The sequence below is a fragment of the Sorex araneus genome, chromosome X (assembly GCF_027595985.1).
Source record: "Sorex araneus isolate mSorAra2 chromosome X, mSorAra2.pri, whole genome shotgun sequence".
NCBI lineage: Eukaryota > Metazoa > Chordata > Mammalia > Eulipotyphla > Soricidae > Sorex > Sorex araneus.
This window is the reverse complement of record NC_073313.1, coordinates 296,250,309-296,271,699: the sequence shown is the minus strand read 5'-3', so window position 1 is coordinate 296,271,699 and position 21,391 is coordinate 296,250,309. Positions and strand designations below refer to the sequence as shown.

Here is a 21,391-nt window from a genome sequence, read left to right as displayed (position 1 = left end):
CTAACTGCCTGAAAATCAGAGAAGTAGTATTTTACTTAATATTTAATTATCACTTACTGGAAGTCCCTGGCATAAACCTTTCATCATTTATATTATTGGAGAGGGAAAAAAGTGCTCCTGTGCCTTTAATTTCCCTCTCTGAGCGAGGGAAGGCTGCACTCCACTGACAGGCTCACTTGTTCCCGTCTTTAATGTGCAATCTGTTTTCTCCAGCGGAGGGCACTCAGTGTATCACAAACTCAAGCATTAGCACCAACAAGCTCTGGGCATCATCAGTCTCTGGAAAGCCTTCTGAATTAGACAAGGGCTGCCTCTCAGCACAGCTACAAAACACTTTAAACCTGACCAGCTAAATGGATAAACCTAGCCTGCATAGCTTTTAAACTGGGGTCTTCTCACACAGCACAGGAGGCCTACTTGCTTCAAGAACTGCAAACCCAGAGGATGAATTGCTTTATCTGGGAATGGCAAAAGCCAGCACCATAAGGAATGCCAGGTACTCCGAAGATTTTCTCTCTTTCTCCTCTCTTTTTCAGAGAAGTTGCTTCCCTTCCGAGATGGGCTGTAGCTCTTTTGCACAGATTGCCAATTACTGCTGATGGGTCTCTTGTGAATTACACAATGGTCCTCAGAGCCTAGAGTCCCTCCCCCACCCCCACCCCCACGCTCTCCTTCTCCCTGCCCCCCCATCCCATCCCATGCTGATTTTTTATATATATTTATGATATATGTACATATATCCATCCGTCTCGCCTGTCCTCTCCGGGGAAGTTTCTATGGGCTACTAGCTCACATGCGGGATCAGAACGATGTGAATGACAGCCGCACTGTGTCATGAAGGTGATGGTGGTTTCAGCGCGAAAGACCAAATAAGAAGAAAGCTGAGAGCGGGGATAAACGTTTTTGGATGACAAAGGATGGGTAAGTGAACTTTTGTTGTTACCTTCTTAGCAAAGCCGATCCTGGGCTTCCTACATCCCCCGCCAAAGCTTTTAGCAGATAAAAGACGGGAAACCGGCAAAAGGAGGCAGTCTCTTGAGTTTGCCAGTTGACTCACTATAGAGTTGCAGTTATAATTTTAGATCATTTTCTTCTTTGCAGTTTTTTTTCCCTTTCTTTCTTCTTTTTAAAATCCGTAATTGCATAACACGGACTTAGACGCGAGAGAAATATCTTTGAAGCCTGTCTCTACCGGATGCATAGCCACAGCTTGGGAAATGAGCAGGAGATAAATAATGTGTTTGCTTCTATTTTCTGATCATATTAACCGTGTTTGTATTTCTGGTGGCTGTCAGGAAGATTGTTAACACTTTACTGCTTGTGTGCAGGGGTGGGGTTGTTACTTTATCAGAGGTCGCACAAGGGCTTGTTTTATCTTTGAAGCTGTATCCTGAATACAGCTTCCAAATTTCCAGCAGTCATTTGCCAGTCTTATTTTTTTCAAGTGTGACTGGTTCTCCTCCCCCCCCACCCCCCCACCCCCACGCGCTTCTCCTGTCTGTGAGAGCTGGAATGTATTTCAATGAGGCTGTAGCTGGCAAGAGGACAGAGAGAGAGAGATCAGGTTTCAAATTTTAAAAGAAAAAAAAAAAACACCTAGTTCAGTAAAAGAATTTTTTTTTTTAATAGAAGCTTGACTGGCTCTTAGTTACGGATATGAATATTTAAGAGGAAAAAAGAAACTGCAGTGTACGTCAGTTTGCTTTTTTAACCCACCACTAAGAAATAATAAATCTGTTGATCGATGAAAGAGGTCCCTCAACATACCACTTCGGAAATGCAGCATCAGTGCCAAGAGAATGCAACTTTGCAGGTTCTCTGAAGTTAATGGAGGTAGGGGAGGGGGAGAAAAAAGTCGGAGAAATTTAAGCAGGGGGGGGCTGAAGGGAAAGATAGCTGTCAGCTCTTTCATGCTTCCCTCCACCCCCCCCCCCACCCAATTTGCACAAGCAACTGTTAAAAATAACAGGACTCATCCTATCCCCTATCAGTTTGCATTATATGGAAATCTTAAAAAAAATCAAACAATGTTAACTTTGGTGTGTTCTTTGGTTTCAGTAGTTAAGACTCTTAGCCCACTGGACAGGGCGCCAAGCACTCCATGCATGTGGAGAGCATATATGTTTATTAACACACCAAGAGTATCTCATGTTGATCATAGTCTTCAGAGCATGAGCATGCTTTGACAGTTGGCTGCCCAGGCTAACCCTGATACTTTGTGTGTGTGTGTGTGTGTGTGTGTGTGTGTGTGTGTGTGTGTGTGTGTGTGTGTTTGTGTGTGTGGGGGGGGGGCATATACATTGTCATTTCATTATGCAATAAGGCTGTAACTTCAGGCAGGGCTAACTTGGGTTACCTTGAGAGCTCTCTGAAGCTCCTTTGGCTTCTCACAGCCTGTTTGCTCAACTAGAAAAGATGCACAAGTGTCAGGCTTACTAAGTCACATTTTTTTTTCTCCCATTACCGCAAGAGTCAGTACCCTTCTTGGAGTCCTGTTCAACAGAGCGACTTGACCAATATCCTTATTATCAATGTGTCCACATGAAGTGGTGAGACAGTATCCGTGGTTCTCACTGCTGGTGTATTTATGAACTCCTGAAACTCAGGAAGGCTTTTCTTAGTTCTGTGGCACTGTAGCATTTGAAAATCAAGGAAGAAAGAAACCGAAATAGCTAAGTTGAAACAGAATAGAAAACAGGGCTTCACATGGTAAATGCATTGTTCCCGAATCAACTGTACGGTTATCCACTCCCCCACCCTTGCATGAAATTCTCTTGCTATAGATGAAATGATGGTGATTGATATTAATAGCCTTACAGTGTGCATTTATCTTCTTTTGAATATTGTAGGTTTCCGTTTAATTACGCAGCTGAGAGGCATGCGTGTGGAGCTAATACTCCTTCCCACTTTGCTGCTTGCTATGCTCACAGGGGCTCAGAGAGCTTGCCCGAAGAACTGCAGATGTGATGGCAAAATTGTGTACTGTGAGTCCCACGCTTTTGCAGACATCCCTGAGAACATTTCTGGAGGGTCACAAGGCTTATCACTAAGGTTCAACAGCATTCAGAAACTCAAATCCAATCAGTTTGCTGGCCTAAACCAGCTTATATGGCTTTATCTTGACCATAATTACATTAACTCAGTGGATGAAGATGCATTTCAAGGGATCCGTAGACTGAAAGAATTAATTCTGAGTTCCAACAAAATTACCTATCTGCACAATAAAACATTTCATCCTGTTCCCAATCTTCGCAACCTGGACCTCTCCTACAATAAACTCCAGACATTGCAATCGGAACAATTTAAGGGCCTTCGGAAACTCATTATTTTGCACTTGAGATCTAATTCATTAAAGACGGTGCCAATTAGAGTTTTTCAAGACTGTCGAAATCTTGACTTTCTGGATTTGGGTTACAATCGTCTGAGAAGCTTGTCCCGAAATGCTTTTGCTGGCCTCTTGAAGTTGAAGGAACTCCACCTGGAGCACAATCAGTTTTCCAAGATCAATTTTGCTCACTTTCCACGTCTCTTCAACCTCCGTTCAATTTACTTGCAGTGGAACAGGATTCGCTCCATTAGCCAAGGCTTGACATGGACCTGGAGTTCCTTACACAACTTGGATTTATCAGGGAATGACATTCAAGGAATTGAGCCGGGCACATTTAAATGTCTGCCCAATTTGCAAAAACTGAATTTGGATTCCAACAAGCTCACCAATATCTCACAAGAAACTGTCAATGCATGGATATCTCTAATATCCATCACCTTGTCTGGAAATATGTGGGACTGTAGTCGAAGCATTTGCCCTCTTTTTCATTGGCTTAAGAATTTTAAAGGAAATAAGGAAAGCACCATGATATGTGCAGGACCTAAGCATATGCAGGGGGAAAAAGTTAGTGATGCTGTGGAAACCTATAATATTTGCTCGGAAGTTCAGGTGACCAACACAGAAAGATCACACTTGGTGCCCCAAACTCCCCAGAAGCCTCTGGTTATCTTTAAACCAACCATCTCCAAACTCGACCCCATTCAGCCCACCCTGGAAATACCAAGTCCTTCCCCCGGGTTTCAGATTCCCGGTGCAGAGCAAGAATATGAGCATGTTTCCTTTCACAAGATTATTGCAGGGAGTGTGGCCCTCTTTCTGTCGGTGGCCATGATCCTCTTGGTGATCTATGTGTCTTGGAAACGCTACCCGGCCAGCATGAAACAACTTCAGCAACACTCCCTTATGAAAAGGCGGCGGAAAAAGGCCAGAGAGTCTGAAAGACAGATGAATTCGCCTTTACAGGAGTACTATGTGGACTACAAGCCTACTAACTCTGAGACCATGGATATATCCGTTAATGGATCTGGGCCCTGCACATACACCGTCTCTGGCTCCAGGGAATGTGAGGTATGAACCATGATCCTCCTAAAAGCATTTCTACTTCGGGGAAGGAGAGGTAAATGTTTGAAGCTCTAGAGGTGTCCCTAATCACTAGAAAGATTAATGACCCTTTTGCTTTCCTTTTTTGCTTGGTGTGAAAGGTTACTTAATTAAATTACAACCACCAGGAAATTGACTGCTTTTTATTTTTTTTCCCCTTTAAATGGTTGAAACTTGAAGGAAGTTCATTCAAGGATGAGATTAAGTTGGAATAAAGCACTATGTTAAAACATCTTTTTTTTATCTTTTACAGTTTGTGTATAGGGGTTGGACTTATAAACATACATACGTACAACTTTTCATTCTGAACTTTTGTCTGGTTCATGGTGTGTGATTTTGTAATGGAGTAAAGAAAGAATGGGAGGGGGGGGTAGAGACTTAATTTAAAAATTAAGTGATTTTACCAAAATTTCAGGACATAATGAATATTAAACCAAAGAGCAATTTACCCGAGGGTTGATTTTGCTGTAAATTTTAGTTTTAATTAAAGCATGCAACAGGGATCTCACAGTGTTTGGGTGTTATTTGTCATTAGTTATTATACCAGCAAAGAGAATGTCAGAGGCCTACTGTGTAATTGCATTAGGCTTTTAAAGATGTCCCTCCCCCCTCTCTCCCTTCCTCCTCCCTTCTCTTTCTCCCTCCCTCCCTCCCTCCTTCCTCCCTTCCCTCCTTCCTCCCTTCACTCCTTCCCTCCTTCCCTCCTTTCCTCCTTCCTTCCTTCATTCCTTCCCTCCTTCCTTCCTTCCCTCCTCCTTCCTTCCTTCCCTTCCTCCCCCTCCCTCTCTCCTTCCCTTCCCTTCCCCTTCTTTAAATTACTGGAAATAGATCACTTTTCAAATGTTCTCTTAAGTGCTGGCTATTTGTATGTAATCAGAAAAAAACATAAATTCCCATGGTTTGGCTTCATCCCTGGTACAATCAGGTCATGGTATTGTGGATGATTTAGCAATAACATAATGACAGACAAAACAGGGACTGTTTGTCAGTATTGCTGTCATCCCCAAAAGAAATACTATGTATTCTTGTTAAACTTATTCCAAACTAAGTGATGCAAATATTTATAAATAAAAAGATATTTGAGTTACGGATATTCTCCCTTTTTATAACATTAGCCTCAAATGAAAACATTTCATGTTGTACTATTTTCATCTTCATGAGACTGTTTGGATCCAGTTTCTTATTACTTGACTCAAAGTTTACTTATAAAATCATTTTCATTAATAGAGAATAGTCACAGATTTCCAATTTGTTAATAAATAATAGTGACACAAGTTATTGTTTTCTTAATAAAGTTAATAAAAAAGAATCAAGATTGATGGCCAAGGTTTCCTTGCTGGAATAAAATAATGAAGAGAGGTTAAATTCTGGCATCATAGTACTCCATTTTGGATATTTACTTTTTTCAAAAGAAAATTTTGATCAATATTTACTGATTTATTGCTTTTAAATACTAATTATAATATCTCGGAAATGTAATATGTTCTTTGACAATGCACATTATCAAATATTTTCTTAGTACTAATGAAGTAATTTCTGGCAGTATGCTGAATTTGAAATAATCCCCAGCTCAGTATAATTTGGAATATTAAGGTCTTCCTCTCCAAGTTCATTTTCTTTTTTTGTGTATGATTGAAAACAAGAGTAGTTCAATAAATTCGAAAAGAAACATGTATAAGCAGTCACCCTTAAAAATAAAAAATAAAATATTTCATATTTAAATGTATAACAAGGCTTGATGTTTTTATTACAGACTGAATTCATAGAATATAAATATTTATAAAATCAGTTTATTCTGCATTCTTTTACATATTGTGATCATCTTAGTGGCTAGTAATAGGAAAAAAAATCAAGGTAATTTGTTCATGTTCTCTTGACTTTTGTAATATAATGATGGTTTTCAGTTATAAGAATCACAAAAAAAGAAGATTCTTTAAATGAAAATATTTGATAATAGTGGTTGAAACATTTTCACAACTCTTAAATTTCATAAATGTTTCTTATAAAAGCTCTAGGCATTATCATGACAAAACCCAAATAAGAAAATATTTTCACCCCATAAAAATGTGAATGATTTAAACCACATTTTGGTACTAGTTGTGATATACAGAGTGAATCTTATAGTTATGAAATTGCACTCTTACTTTGGGAATAAACATAAAGGAAGCCATTAAGTGTGAAGAATTCAATTAACAATAAAACTATTGAGTTGATATGGAATCCTTACTGAAGTAGATCAAACTCTCCATGCCCTAGAAAGTCGAAAATGGTGCCTATTAACTTAAGATTATGAACACTTCACTAATAAACTGGAGTGGTTAAAAAAAAAAACAAATTTAAATGATCACCATGTTTTTCAAACATAAACATACAAAATTATGGATTCCTGTCACAACTAATCCCCCTCTCTTTTTGATAAGATGTTCACAATTTTACAATTGTAGGTGCTTAAAGAAATGAGAAAACACAAATTTTTAGAAAATTATATTAAGACCATATCTTTATGTGGTCTGATGTAATGTGTCTCTTTTTAAGAAATATTCTCTTAGAGAAAACTTCTCTATAAAATGAAGCTGAGAGAGCTATAGTTTGTCCAAGTTTCAAACTTCTTGAGACAGTATATTTATTTGGTTTTAGTCTAATAGGGTTTTAAAAACTCACATACATATAGCTTAAAAAAAGAACCATCTATATTGTTATAATATATTGTGAAATAGACTTTTTCAAGGAAAAAAACTCTACATAATTAAGCCATAAATGTTTGACTAGAGAATTTAGCAACAAATGCTAGTTTTCTAAGCTAGTGCCTTGAAAAATGTACATTAAATTGAAAATTCCAGTTATCCAACAAATATTTATTTAGTTATGCTAAAGTTAAGATATTAATTTTATTTTGTCTATTTATTATAAAGAGAACATAAACATTAAAATTACTAATCAGAATGGTATCTTAGCTACTGAACTTAATATAGCATGCTATTTTCAAAATAAATGTCTATATGCCATCTTATGATTGCCACCATTTTTATGGCAATATATTTGCAAACACGGGGTGCAGGCATTTTGTGAAGCTTCTTTTCTTTAAATTGTGTCAGTATTATTTAAAAGTCAGTTATTACTAAAGTGTCTACAATTGGACCAATGAAGCTTATAAAACAGCCTTTGGACTGAAATAAAGAAACAAGTACTGGAGTTTTTGGTGGTGAAATACCATAACTTTGATTCTATTTTTTACAATTGTTAATTTTTAAAACTCTACTTGTATACACAATACTAATATACAAAAGGGAAAAGACTATAGTAACATAAAGAGTTAAATCACCTATCTATAACAGAGAAATATAGTAGATCATCACAAATAATTAATAAGGTATATGGCACAATTCTACTAACTACAGATATTTCTATTATAATACTCTGGATGGACCAATGTACTTAGTTGAACCTGAGCATTTCATAGGCCTGTACACATTATGTTCAGGAAAGAGAGCTTAATGCCAAAAGATACAGCTTTGCTCAAATTTGTCATTAAATGAAAAAAAAAATTAAAGACATACTATTGAAAATAGCTTGTGAAACTTTGTGCAGCTTTTTCTTATTAAAAATATCCCAGGAATAAAGAAATTGTTTTAATCTGTATACCAAAATTTTACTTTAATAGTATAGAGAGAACACTGTTTTGCTGACAAAAGCGGGCATTTAGTCTTTATAAGATTGAATGGGAGAACATTTTTGGTTTTTCTCTTTGATTTAAATAAAAATTAAATGGTAAGAACTTAAAATGAATTTAAAGTGATCTCTAAAGAGATTCTTATTCTATAGTGTTTTAAAAGTTAATTAATTGAAATATAAAGTTTAATGATCCCTTAACACTAAAAGTGCTGCCATTAAAATGGGAATACAGGTGATATTGAATAGTTATATATTTTACAAATATTTGATATTTTAGTTATATTCTTTAAAACCAAGTAAAATATTATGATATTGTTTGTCAATTGGAGATATTTTCATTTTACTGCCATGCAGTGGTCGGTATATACTATTTCTGAGTTTACATTTATATTTGTTAAATGTATTTGATCAGGTCAAGCTATTCATTTAAAAGGGATCACTAACTTATTTCTAGAATTTAGAAATTGATATTTTGAACTATACTGAAGTAATTTTCGAGAGCAAATGCGTGTATGTTAAAAGAGGGATATAATTAAAGCAGGCCCACTATCACTGAGTTTGAGTTATGCTTCATTAATAGAAGTCTATAGAACTTTAACTGTATTTTTGATGGCTATTACTATATCATGTTAAAATGTTATAAATGAAACCATACTTTGTATATTCACAAAAAGTGTATTTGTGTGTGTGTATAAATATATGTGTGTTTGTATATATGTATGTGTATGTGTCCATATACAGAGAGACTATACATTTATTTAAATCAATATTTTAAAAATTGAAGAGTTAAAACATAAGTGAAAAATATTGAGTTTTGATTATCAGAATTCATTACTCAGGAATGTACTTCTTAATGTGAACTTTAATCTTCTCTAAAATTATAACTATCATATATAAAGAATCCAATGCTCTTAAAAGTAAACAGAACTTCAACTATATATGATCATTTTGGTGTGACTTTGGGATGGTCATTTCATTTATTTGTGACCTAATTCTAAATGAGTGAAGTAATGCAATATTGAAGTTGCGGTACTGAATCCAACTCAAAGTTTTACTCAGACTATTAAACGTCTTAAAATCTGTAGTTTTATTCCCAGGATTAGTAGAACAAGATACTTTGGAGGGGAAAACTATTTATATTTATATTCTTTGCCAATGAGAAAAGAAAGCAGCTCTTGAGTTAATGAAAGTGGTTTATGCAAAGGAGTGCCATATGCTTTCCACTGAAAGAGGTAAAACATTTTTAACACATGAGTATGCACATACATATTACTTTTTCTCTTTAGCCAAGTAAATAGTTATTTTGAAACATTTTAAAGTGTGATTCTTTTAAAAGTTTTTGTGTACTGTTTTTGATTTCTGTAAAATTTATTTGAGATTTATTTTCATTAGCATTTACACATAAGTGTTGGTGGTTAAGGTGACACTTTTAGAAAAGACTGACATGGCAGATTTAGGAAATATTTTTTAGCTAAAATAAAAATTTTGAATTTCTTTTCTTTTGAAATAACGTGAGCTTTTGAATCAGCTCATGTTAACTTCTCACAAAGTTTTAACAATTGGTTGCCTCTTAATATCCCAAGAAAGGATTAGTTATAGTCTTAAGAGCATGTGCATTTTAAAACTCTCTTAAATCTTCATATGATTCCAGAAATTTTCTCGCAGAGCTTTTCTATACTTAATAAATCTAGATATCCTAGTCATCAGTAATTTGATATACAGGTTATTGTTTGGTAGTTGCTTGGTCATATTAGCATTCAGGAATTGGTGACTCATCAGAATTCTGTGTGTCCAGAATTTTAAGATTTACTAAATTAAATTGAAAAAAATGCCAACCTGTATATCACCAATAACTGCTATTTTATGACTTTTGACAGTGAAAGCATAAAATTATTTAAAATACATGTGAAAATTAAAATAGCCTTTAGAGTCCCCAAAATCTCATTTATTGGAACAGTTGAGAGAGATTGCAATACTTTTAAAACAAGATAAATTATGTAAATTTTTATGTAGATCATAGTCACTGCTATTGTGATTGTAACTTAATGAAGTTGGACAAAAAGCACAGTATTTACTATGATATCAAATTCATTTGCTTTAACAAAATTGCTTTAATAATATTGAAACTGCTTGATATATACAAAGGCAATGATTTGTACCTCTGCCAAAGACTGAGAAAATTATAATGCTTTTGTTCTCAAAAAAGTTAAGGCCTAAACAAATGAAGCTATGATAAATTTAAATCTAGTAATTTAAATAGAAAATGGCTGATTTTACCCTAAATATTAATTATTTGTAAACAGTGTTTATGGATGAAATGACAGCAAAATTAATATACATTAACATGAGATTAAAGTAATGATGAGTAAAGAAAAATTCAATAAGTATCTTTTCCAAAAATTAAGATAAACCTAAGTGAACGTCAAATATTTTTTTAAAAGCTGATGCCTGATTAGATAACTAATAAACAGAGATCATATGAAATGTTTTTAGTGTTATTTGTACATGAGATATCTTTTATATTTTCATTTTATGTGAATGGTATTCAATATAAACATCTAAAGAACTTTAAAGTATTATAACATTTAAACAACTTTATAAAATAAATATCCATATCTATCACAGCATTTCTAAAAATATGGAATGTGTACTGCACAAACATGTTACTTTAACAAATATATATTACACCTTTAAATATAACCTATTCTTTAATAATCTGTCAAGTTTATATAAATTACCTTAATAATATATATTTGGGAGAGACATAACAATCATTTTAAAATATGTTTCCTCTGTCATTGCCTGACTTTGTCAGAAATTTGGTATACCCACTCAATTGTTTCTTTTTTTTTTATTTTTGGGTCACACCCAGTGATGCTCAGGGGTTACTCATGGCTTTGCACTCAAGAATAACTCCTGGCAGTGCTTGGGGGACCATATGGGATGCTGGGGATCGAACGCAGGTCGGCTGTGTGCAAGGAAAACGCCCTACCCGCTGTGCTATCGCTCCGGCCCTCAATTGTTTCTTTAAAGAATCATTCTACCCTGTGTTTAAGTCTTTTGTATAACTACTGAGTTGCCAGAAACCAGAATTAAGAGACACACATTTATAATCATGCATTTTAGCAAGAAGATTCATCTTTTTTTTACAATTATTACTTTTAATATTTATACTTATAATAAACAAAAGAAGATGCATTGGACATTTTTAGCAATTTGATTTTTAAGGAAATTGAGAAACTAAAGTGAAAAAAGCAACTAAAATATCAAAATAAAATATTTTACACTCACTTATAATTATCATTTTTATTTCCATTTCAATGGTTGCAATTTCAAATCCCATTGAAATAAAAAACTAAGATGTGAACCGTTTTAACAGAATATTGGAAGCAGAGAAGCTAGGATAATGCAGATTGACTTCTTTAAGAAAACTTGCACATTTTCAGGTTTTCAATAAGCAAGATATACTTCCACACAGGAATACGTAATGTTATGAATTTTCTGCAACCTGTGTTCAATTTTAGGACTTGAGGAAACATAGCAAAACTGGTCGACTAATTCTGAAAGAGCAAATGATATAGATGACAAATTCTTTAAAATGTTTTCCTTTGAAAGGCCAACTTTATTTTAATTCTTGTTCAGTATATATTTATTTTGAAAGCATAAAAAGACATTATTTACTGCCTTTTAATTAAATGTCATCAATTACAAATCACCAATAAATTATACTGAATGTGTTAAACAAACAATCAGGGGACAGGTTTGGGGTATAACCTCATGCTTACTTTTAAAATTATCTTCCTTTAAGTCACACTTGTTGAAACTTTGTTTCTTTCATTTTCTTCTGGAGATATAATTTTTTGTGATTGTGAGGATTATTAAAAACTGGTTTCTTGTCTTCTTTAACTGATTCATAGTAAGCATATTTATATTCATACCAATACCTAAAGTTGTTTGTTCCAGCATAAATGTGATCCTTATACATTTATTTCACCATTAAGCACTCAGTACTTAGAATTTTAAATTGACACCAGCAATTGTGAAATATTTCTTATATTTTTTTAAAAGACATATAAGCTAATTATGTCTGTGCATTCTTTTAGTATGATCTCCATGGATGAAAATTTTTCTTTCTGTATTTATAGGTTTATAAAATAATAGCAGAGGTCAGCTTCAAATCACCTTAGGTTGACGATCAAACCACAATATGGACAACATTGCATTGGTCCAGTGGTTAGATTAAGGGGTAAAGAAAAAGGGTCTCAAAGATTTGAAACTGACTCATCTTCTTCTGTGATATTGGACAAGTAAATATATATCTAACCTTTCTGTGATAAAAGTTTTTTCTTTCTATTAAACTGGGATAATAACTTTCCAACTCACTTGTTGAAAATGATTAATGAGCTACTATTTAAAAATCACTCTGAACTGCTCCATAAAAGGCTTAAGTGTAAATATAAATGATTAGCCAGAAGTCCTACTGTCTACTGAAAAATGCAAACTACAATGTAGCTGTTTTATTTTCATTGTTATTATTAGCTATAATGATGGTTATAATACTCCCTGATGTAGAAACAAGTGTTGTGGTTACATTTTTTACTAAAGTGAATAATAAACCTGACCTTTAAGTCCCTTGTCTGAGCTGTAATTTAGTTTGGGTACCAGACACACTAATATTTTTAAAATACCTCAGCATTTGCAGAATAATTTATTGGCTGAACATTTTATTCATGATTAGAAAGAGCAACTTTGACAAGTCTTATGTTGTGATTATACTAAATGCTAAAATTAATTATATAAATGATATGTACATTTTCAGTTGAATCAAGTATTAATCATTGGTTCATATACTTATCAAGATATGACTGACTTTCACTTAGGGCCCTGGGAGATAATACAGGGTTAAGTTGTTTGCCTTGCACATGGCAGTTCCAAGTTTGATTCCTGGCTTAAGTGTGTGCTGTCTATCATGAGGAAAGATTTCTCAGTGCATAGCCAGGAGTAAACTCTGAGAACCTCCAGGTGTTATCCAAACTTTCTCAAACAAAACAAAGTCTGTTTTCATTCCCTTAGAAGAAAAATAGACATTTTTAGATAATATGTAGAGCATTCTTTTTTTTAAATTTTATTATTTATTTATTTATCTATTTATTCATTTTTGTGTCACACCTAGCAATGCACAAGGGTCACTCCTGGCTCATGAACTCAGAAATCACCCCTGGCGGTGCTCAGGGGACCACACGGGATGCTGGGATTTGAACCCGGGTCGGCCGCATGCAAGGCAAACGCCCTACCCACTGTGCTATCACTCCAGCCCCGTAGAGCATTCTTTATAAATAAGAATATAATATGTGAGGTCAAGAAAATATATTTCTTTAAAATATATACAGGATGTTGTGATGTTTCATCAAGTAAGTGTTTTTTGTTGAATATGGTATCAGTTCTTACATTTGCATGAATATATGCGTTATTTAATTTCTACTTTTGTTTCCAGACCTTTCTTTCTTTTCTTTTGTTTTCTTTCTTTCTTTCTTTCTTTCTTTCTTTCTTTCTTTCTTTCTTTCTTTCTTTCTTTCTTTCTTTCTTTCTTTCTTTCTTTCTCTCTTTCTTTCTTTCTCTCTCTCTTTCTTCTTTCTTTCTCTCTTTCTTTCTTTCTTTCTTTCTTTCTTTCTTTCTTTCTTTCTTTCTTTCTTTCTTTCTCTCTTTCTCTCTTTCTTCTTTCTCTCTTTCTTTCTTTCTTTCTTTCTTTCTTTCTTTCTTTCTTTCTTTCTTTCTTTCTTTCTTTCTTTCTTTCTTTCTTTCTTTCTCTCTCTCTTTCTTTCTCTATTTCTCTCTTTCTTTCTCTCTTTCTCTCTCTCTCTATTTCTCTCTTTCTCTTTCTTTCTCTCTCTCTTTCTTTCTCTCTTTCTTTCTCTCTTTCTTTCTCTCTTTCTTTCTTTCTTTCTCTCTGTGTGTGGGCAAGGCAATTTGGACTATGCTCAAGGCTTACTTCTGGCTTTGTGCTCAGGGAACATTCCAGGTGGGAATTGGTAGGCCCCTGTACTGTGCCAGGAATTTCTCTAGCCACTGTAACTTACCTTAAAGGAAATATGCTTCTTTTAAATTTCCCCTTGCAATAGTTCCAGTGATACTTTTCTGCGCTATGAAATGAAGGACACTGCTGATAGAAGTTTTTACCAAAAGACAATACTGTATGACAAAAAAAAAAAAGAAATAAAGTGTTCTTTTTGTTAGAGAAGACAAAAACTCATTTTCATTGAGATTGAAAAAGCAGACTTGTTTCTAGTTGAGGATTCTGCCCATTGATAAATATGATTATTTCAATTAAATATTCCAGAGTTGTGAAAATAACCACTGGATTCACTGACCCACTGCTAGGTATTCCTGAGCAATTGCAACACAATCTGTTGATTTCATAAGCCCTGGTTCTGACTGGGGAACATTGGATGATTTGAGTCTTTGGGGTACCATTGGCTGTCTTGTGTCTTTAGAAACTGGTACCGCTTAAAAAATCAGATGACTTCTTTTCTCAAGAATGAAGTAAATAGATGAATGTTCACTTAAAGAAGCTAAGGGTACACTCAAGAATAACTGCTTTTGTAAATTGGAAACTGAATCTAAGTTTCATTCAAATGTTTCCTAATCTGCACACAGACTCAAATTCAGAAATGGGTCACACGTGCATAATCCATGTTTAGTGATTCAAATTAGGCTTCTGTTCCCTGATCTAGCATTTTTCCACTGTCACACATCAAATAAGAATTTAGAGGATGGCTTATACTCTTGGATCTTTTCCCCCTTAATCTGCAAATACCAAGATCCAAGAGATAGTATCGCATATATTCTGAGTGAAACTCTTTCCATTACTGCTTGGACTCAGTTATTCCCGAGGTACCCATACCTATCCTTTCTTTGGCCGTCGGTTGCTGGGGCTAGGGTCAGTCACACAGGATCATTCCGGAAACATATAGAGATGCTCCTTCCGCAGACGCTGTTTCTGCTCTGTCTTCTGACCCAGAACATAGAGTGACAGCAAGCGCATCAGCCCCGATTTTGCTTAATATTTTCTTCTCAAAGATGTAAAAAATATCATCATCTTGGTATATTGAAATATGTTCTACAGTATCGTAACCAGATTTAAAACACAAACAAACAACAACAACAATAAAACCCCAAAAATCCATTAACTAGGTTCCAATCTTAAAATTTTAAATGCACGATAATGGCACATGTAAAGAAAAAATATTACTCTTTTATAAATCATAATCCGTCGGCTTCTCTGTCCATTCTTGTTTCGTCTCATTAATTTTTCTCTCTCATAGCTGGAGGAGAAGATATACTTTTAAATCAACGTTGAAACTTTCATCCTTTCAATTTTCCCACAGAGCTACTTATTTGGTCTCCCAAACCCTTTCAAACACTGTCACTCAGCACAACCCCCCCCCTCACCCCCACCAACCCCCACCACTTCCCTTGAAATTTATCTTCTTTAGGAAAACAGGCTACTCTCACCTTTCAATCTTTAAAATATCTTCCCCTCAGTGGGTGGCATCGTCCATTTTGTACAAAACTGTTGTAGCATGACAATTTCCTTGAAAATATGTATACAATTCTCCACCCAAACACTAACATTGGCGAAGATAATTTGACCAGAAAAAAAAGAGCATCCATTCTTTCCCATTTTATTTGCTACTTAAAATGTATTGGAATATGATCTCAAGAAAACATTACTCAAAAAAATCACTTAAGGAAAACTTAAGAAAATATTCTATTAGATACTAAATATTAGAGACCTTAATATTATGTGATATGAAGAGTATAATTCAATGGATTAACGTGACTTAATATACTGAAGAAAAGAAAAAAAATCTTTTGATTCACACCTGGAAGTGCTAAGGTGCTAGTCTCAGTGTCTTGCTTGGGTCACCCCAATGATGCTTGGGGGACCAAGCAATGCTGGGAGATTGAGTCTGTCTCCTCCCACATGCAAAATTCAGGCATCAGCTACCTTTTGCCTATTAAGGCATTTTTCAGTATTCCACCATTTTCTTCTTTATATAAATGCTTCTCTTGATAATAGTGAAAACATAAAGTTATTTATCTTAAAAAATATTTAAAGCTTTTAAACATGCAGGGATAATTTTTTAAAAAATGCATTTTCAATATTTAAATCGTTTACCTCACTTTTAAATTAATTTGGTATTCAAATTTTGTAGGTTATATACTTGTAATTTAAATATGATATTGTATAATGAATAGAATCACTTTGTTTTTCTTTTCGGGTCATACCTGGCGATGCACAATGGGTTACTCCTGGCTCAATCACTCGGGAATTACTCCTGGTGGTGCTCTGGGGACCATATGGGATGCTGGGAATTGAACCCAGGTCAGCCGTGTGCAAGGCAAACGCCCTACCCACCATGCTATAGCTCTAGCCCCTAGAATCACTTTTTTAATATATTTTACTGGGAGGAGGGGATTTGAGTCACACCCAGAGGTGTTCAGGGCTTACTCGAATTATGTGCTCAAAAATCCCTCCTAGAGTGCTCAGTGCCGGGGATCCTAGACCTAGCTGCTTTCAGGGCAAGAGTCTAAACATTCTTTCTTCTCCTTTCTGGAAAATTCTATTGTTTCCTACCCTTGTCATTATAAATAATTCTTTCTGGAATTTTCATGAACATAGATTCCTAAGAGAGAAAATTCATAGTCAAAGTGTTAAAACGTCAAACTTCTTCAATCATAACGCCAAATTACTCTTTCAAAAATAGATATGCATGTTTTACTATATACTGCACAAGTTACAATTTTCTTACATATAAACCAAAATTTCTTTTTTTTTTTCTTTTTGGGTCACACCCGGCAATGCACAGGGGTCATTCCTGGCTCATACACTCAGGAATTACCCCTGGTGGCGCTCAGGGGACCATATGGGATGCTGGGATTCGAACCCGGGTCGGCCGCGTGCAAGGCAAACGCACTACCTGCTGTGCTATCATTCCAGCCCCCAAAATTTCATTTTTAATAACTGTTTCTAGACTTTAATGCAACTGACTTCAATGAAATAGGTCCTTAATTTACATATCTTGTGCTATTTGTAGACTTCTTTGTTTAAATTTTGATTTATGAGTCAAAAACACAGGGTTTATTAGAATAATAGTTTGTATACATTCGATTTACTATTATTTAATTTTCTTTAATGGGGGTTGGTTTCTTTTGGGTCATGCCGAGTGGTCTCAGGGCCCCCTCCTGTGGTGCTCAGGGTGATCCTGTGTGCGGGTATTAAAACCAGTCCCTTTCCTGCATGTTTGTATGCAGAGTATGCACTACTGCCCATCTCTCCAACTCCATTACATTACATTTTACTCTGAAAATCTCTCTTCGTGTTATGTGTGAGTACAGTTAACCATGTTTTGAACATCTTCTCCATAACTTAAATTTTATACTTAATTATGTACTCTGCATTAGATGTCTTAGTATATATTATGAAATATAGACCAAGTAGTTTTTCTCACTAAGGAATGATAATTTTTCAAGTGTTTTCTACCTCAAAATAATGTCATTTTTTTCATATCTATGCCAATATAGTGCTTACTAAATTCTTCCTACAATTGTACTCTATTGGAATTTATTGGAATCATATTTTGTAGTATTATAGTGTTAAGGCATATTAAAATTTTTGTGGAACATCCTTACGCCTTACAGCAATAGCACAGTGGGTAGGGCGTTTGCCTTGCACGGGGCCGGCCCGGGTTTGATTCCTCTGCCCCTCTCAGAGAGCCCAGCAAGCTACTGAGAGTATCCTGCCCACATGGCAGAGCCTGGCAAGCTACACGTGGCGTATTCGATATGCTAAAAACAGTAACAAGTCTCAAAATGGAGACATTACTGGTGCCCGCTCGAGCAAATTGATGAGCAATGGGATAACAGTGATACAGTGATCTTTACGTCTATTTGACTATGCACATATACTTTAGCTGTTTGTGAAATTTTGTGATTTTATTTTAAACATAAAACAAAAACTCTGTCTTCTTTCTCTTCCTTAGTCTCACTCTCTCCTTACTTGATCACACATATCCAGGATTTTACTGGGACTTTATGGATCTCTGAAGCAATTCGTAAATAATTGAAATCCTCATCATTTTCAGGCAAAGAAAGATTTCATGTATTCTGTCCAGCCTAACAAAAAGTTTTTACTAAATTATGACTTGATTTTTTTTCCCCTCATATAAAGACCAGTTGGGCTGAAGCAATAGCACCGTGGGTAGGGCGTTTGCCTTGCATGTGGCTGACCCGGGTTCAATTCCTTCACCCCTCTCAGAAAGCCTGGCAAGTTATTGAGAGTATCTCTCCTGCATGGCAGAGCCTGGCAAGCTACCCATATTCGATATGCCAAAAACAGTAACAACAAGTCTCACAATGGAGATATTACTGGTGCCCGCCCGAGCAAATCAATGGGCAATGGGGTGACAGTGACATCATTTTCAAGGATAATTGTCATGTAAAATCAAATAGAGTTTTGCTTATATGATTTATTTCTTACCATCCCAATAGAAATTTTAATTTGGTTTGTTTTGAAATTCCAAACATGGATATGACATGATTTAAGAAAATTTTTATGAAAATCATTAATTTAACAGAATAAGTTAATTTTTTTAAGTTTTAGGGAAAAATAGTTCTGTAAAACAGATATGTGATTCATTTCATAGTTAAATATTTTATTTACTAACTTTTCCATATTCAGACTACATCTGTTAGGATATGTTTTATTTATGTATGAATACTTGGAGCAACATATTTTGGTTCTTAATTTTATGGACTGCCTCCTGTATTTCCAACTATTTTATTATTTGACTTATTCATTTGCTTATGAAAAAAATGTTTTATCTACCTATATTAGTAGGTAAACACCATTATATTCATAATGGTAGATAACATATTTGTCTAGGTAAATTTTTAGCATACATACAATCTCCTTTATAAAGTACAAATTACGTTGAATATTAAGTTTTAATAATTTTTTTCATTGGTTTTTCTTTTAATTTTTTGTTTTTTTGTTGGCATGGCTTTTACTTATGCTTTTAGATATTGATTTTATAAATGGTATGATTTTTTCTGAAATTAAGTTTCTGTAATATACTATGGATTTTCCTTTATAGTTTATTCTCTCCCACACTTGTTTTCAGTGGTTTTCTTTTACTTTGCTTTCAATTTTTAAATGAATTTAAGTTAAAAGCTGAATGAACATTTTCTTTGTCAGTTGACTATTTATAATAATTTGTAGCCCCAAACTGTTTTACTTGTTAACTTTAATAAATGGACAGTAAATTTATCTCATAATTTATAAAATGTTACTCAATATAGCTTTTGTGATGTCCTTCTTTTACATAATACTGAGAGAGTATGAAAAGTTTTAACATTTGTTTACGTCTTTTGTTCTAAAATCTGAAGATTGAAATATATGCTAGTGGCATGGTTTATGTAATGGCATATTCCTAAATACATTTTCTAATCACAAATTTGTCCATTCAATCATTATGAAGTGCTATACTAGAGAGCGCTAGTGAGGTAGGTGTTTCTTTGACATGTGCTTTTCAATATGGGATTAAAATCACTACTCCATTAAATGTCCTTTTCCCACTAAGACTGTCATTTTCTTAAAGCTGTATATTTTTTACTTATTTTATTTTTCATTCAATACTTTATTTTTAATTTATTTTTGTTCATATACCTAGAAATCTTCAAAGTTGTTATTTTTAAATGAAAACAATTCTTTTCAAATTATTAGGAATTATATCAGTGTTCTAATTCCCCAGTGTTCTAATTTATCCATGTATGCGATTTGAATGATGCCATCCATTACTAGTCTGTGATAATCTAAGTAATTTTACCTTATTGTTTTTATCTTACCATTTGCATACTTACATTGATACCATGTTTTATCCATATCAGAGAGGTCTATAACATTTTTTGTTGAAGGACCAGATACTAAATAGTTTTTGACATTGTGGATTTTATGGTCTTTTAGTTCTTCATTGTGAACCACATAAAGTATGCTAAGGATGATCCATCTGCGTTTCAATAAAACCTTATTTTAAAAATTCGACCAGGCTGAATTTGGCTCATGTCTTCCTATTTGCTGACTCCTGTTCTAAATCATCCTCATATGCATATGAACAGATTTGAGTTTCAACCCACAAACAAGTAATAGAATTTTGTTCTCAACTGGTTTCTTCCTCTACTATTGCCCATTCACATCCCTGTCTCTCTAACTAAAAGTTTCTATACCATCACCTATTGCAGAAAAGTTTCAACTCACTGCAATTTTTCATTATAATTAATCACCTCATCAAACTACTATTGCAAAGTATGCTGCTGATGTCACTAGACTATGGGTTTAGATTTTGTTGTGGCTTACCTTTTCGTATACCTTTGTCTCACACATTTCTTTTCATTAGCATGACATCTAATTATTTTACATGGTTGTGTTTCAAATGACAAAATCCATGACAGCAAAAAACTTTTCTTTATATAATTTGTATTATTATTGTTATAACATTTGCATGCTTTGTTATACAAATATACTTCATCAAAACAAATTGTGTATAATTTGTTATTTTTCTTACTGTATCATAGGACACTTTTACATCTGTAAACATTAATTTATTATGTTGCTTCGCTTTGTTTCGGGGTCACATCTGGCTGTTTTCTGGACTTACTTATGACTCTGCACTTAGGATACCATGTGTGATGTCAGGAAATGATCCCAGGTCAACCAGGTGCAAGGCACTGCTTCTACCTTCTCTCCATCCCCAATAAGCATTCATTTATTAAGCAATTCAGTTCGAAGCATTATATATTATTTTACTTTGTATGGATTACAGTTTTGTGTATATGTTTTTTATTTGTTGAATAATGATTTCAGGTTGAGAAACTTATACTCATGTCTTCCTAATTATATTTAATTATTTTTAATATGTGATGATCTTTTATCATACCATCTACCATTCCCCACATCAACATTCAGAATTAGTTTTGGCCAACATCGGTTCCAATTTAGATCAAATAGTGTTCCCTTATTTTTAAATTATCACCATTTTGATTACTTGTGGTATCTGTCATTTTTTAAGTTTATTGGACCTTTGTGCATTTCACACTCATTTTTTGTGACAATTCATAATTTTCAGGACTCATAATGAGGTTAAAATTAGTGTAGTAGGTTATTAGTTTCCATATAGTATATTAGGTCTATAGTTTCTATAAACATCATTGCTTTTCTCACAACTAATATTC

General features: G+C 34.2%; 1 protein-coding gene across 4 annotated transcripts in view; it reads left to right on the top strand.

Annotated features, from left to right (window-relative positions):
* Positions 1-210: 210 nt before the first annotated feature.
* Positions 211-21,391, top strand: part of LRRTM4 (leucine rich repeat transmembrane neuronal 4) — a 794,848-nt gene continuing 773,667 nt past the window's right edge. For 2 of the 4 annotated variants that reach the window (XM_055122572.1, XM_055122574.1), the window contains exons 1-2: positions 211-921; positions 2,850-4,396. In XM_055122572.1, the coding sequence (XP_054978547.1) occupies positions 918-921; positions 2,850-4,396 (1,551 nt within the window). In that variant the 5' untranslated portion in view covers positions 211-917. Of the gene's footprint in view, positions 922-2,849; positions 6,233-21,391 lie in introns of those variants that run through there. The other 2 variants (XM_004612009.2, XM_055122575.1) reach the window with 2 other exon arrangements.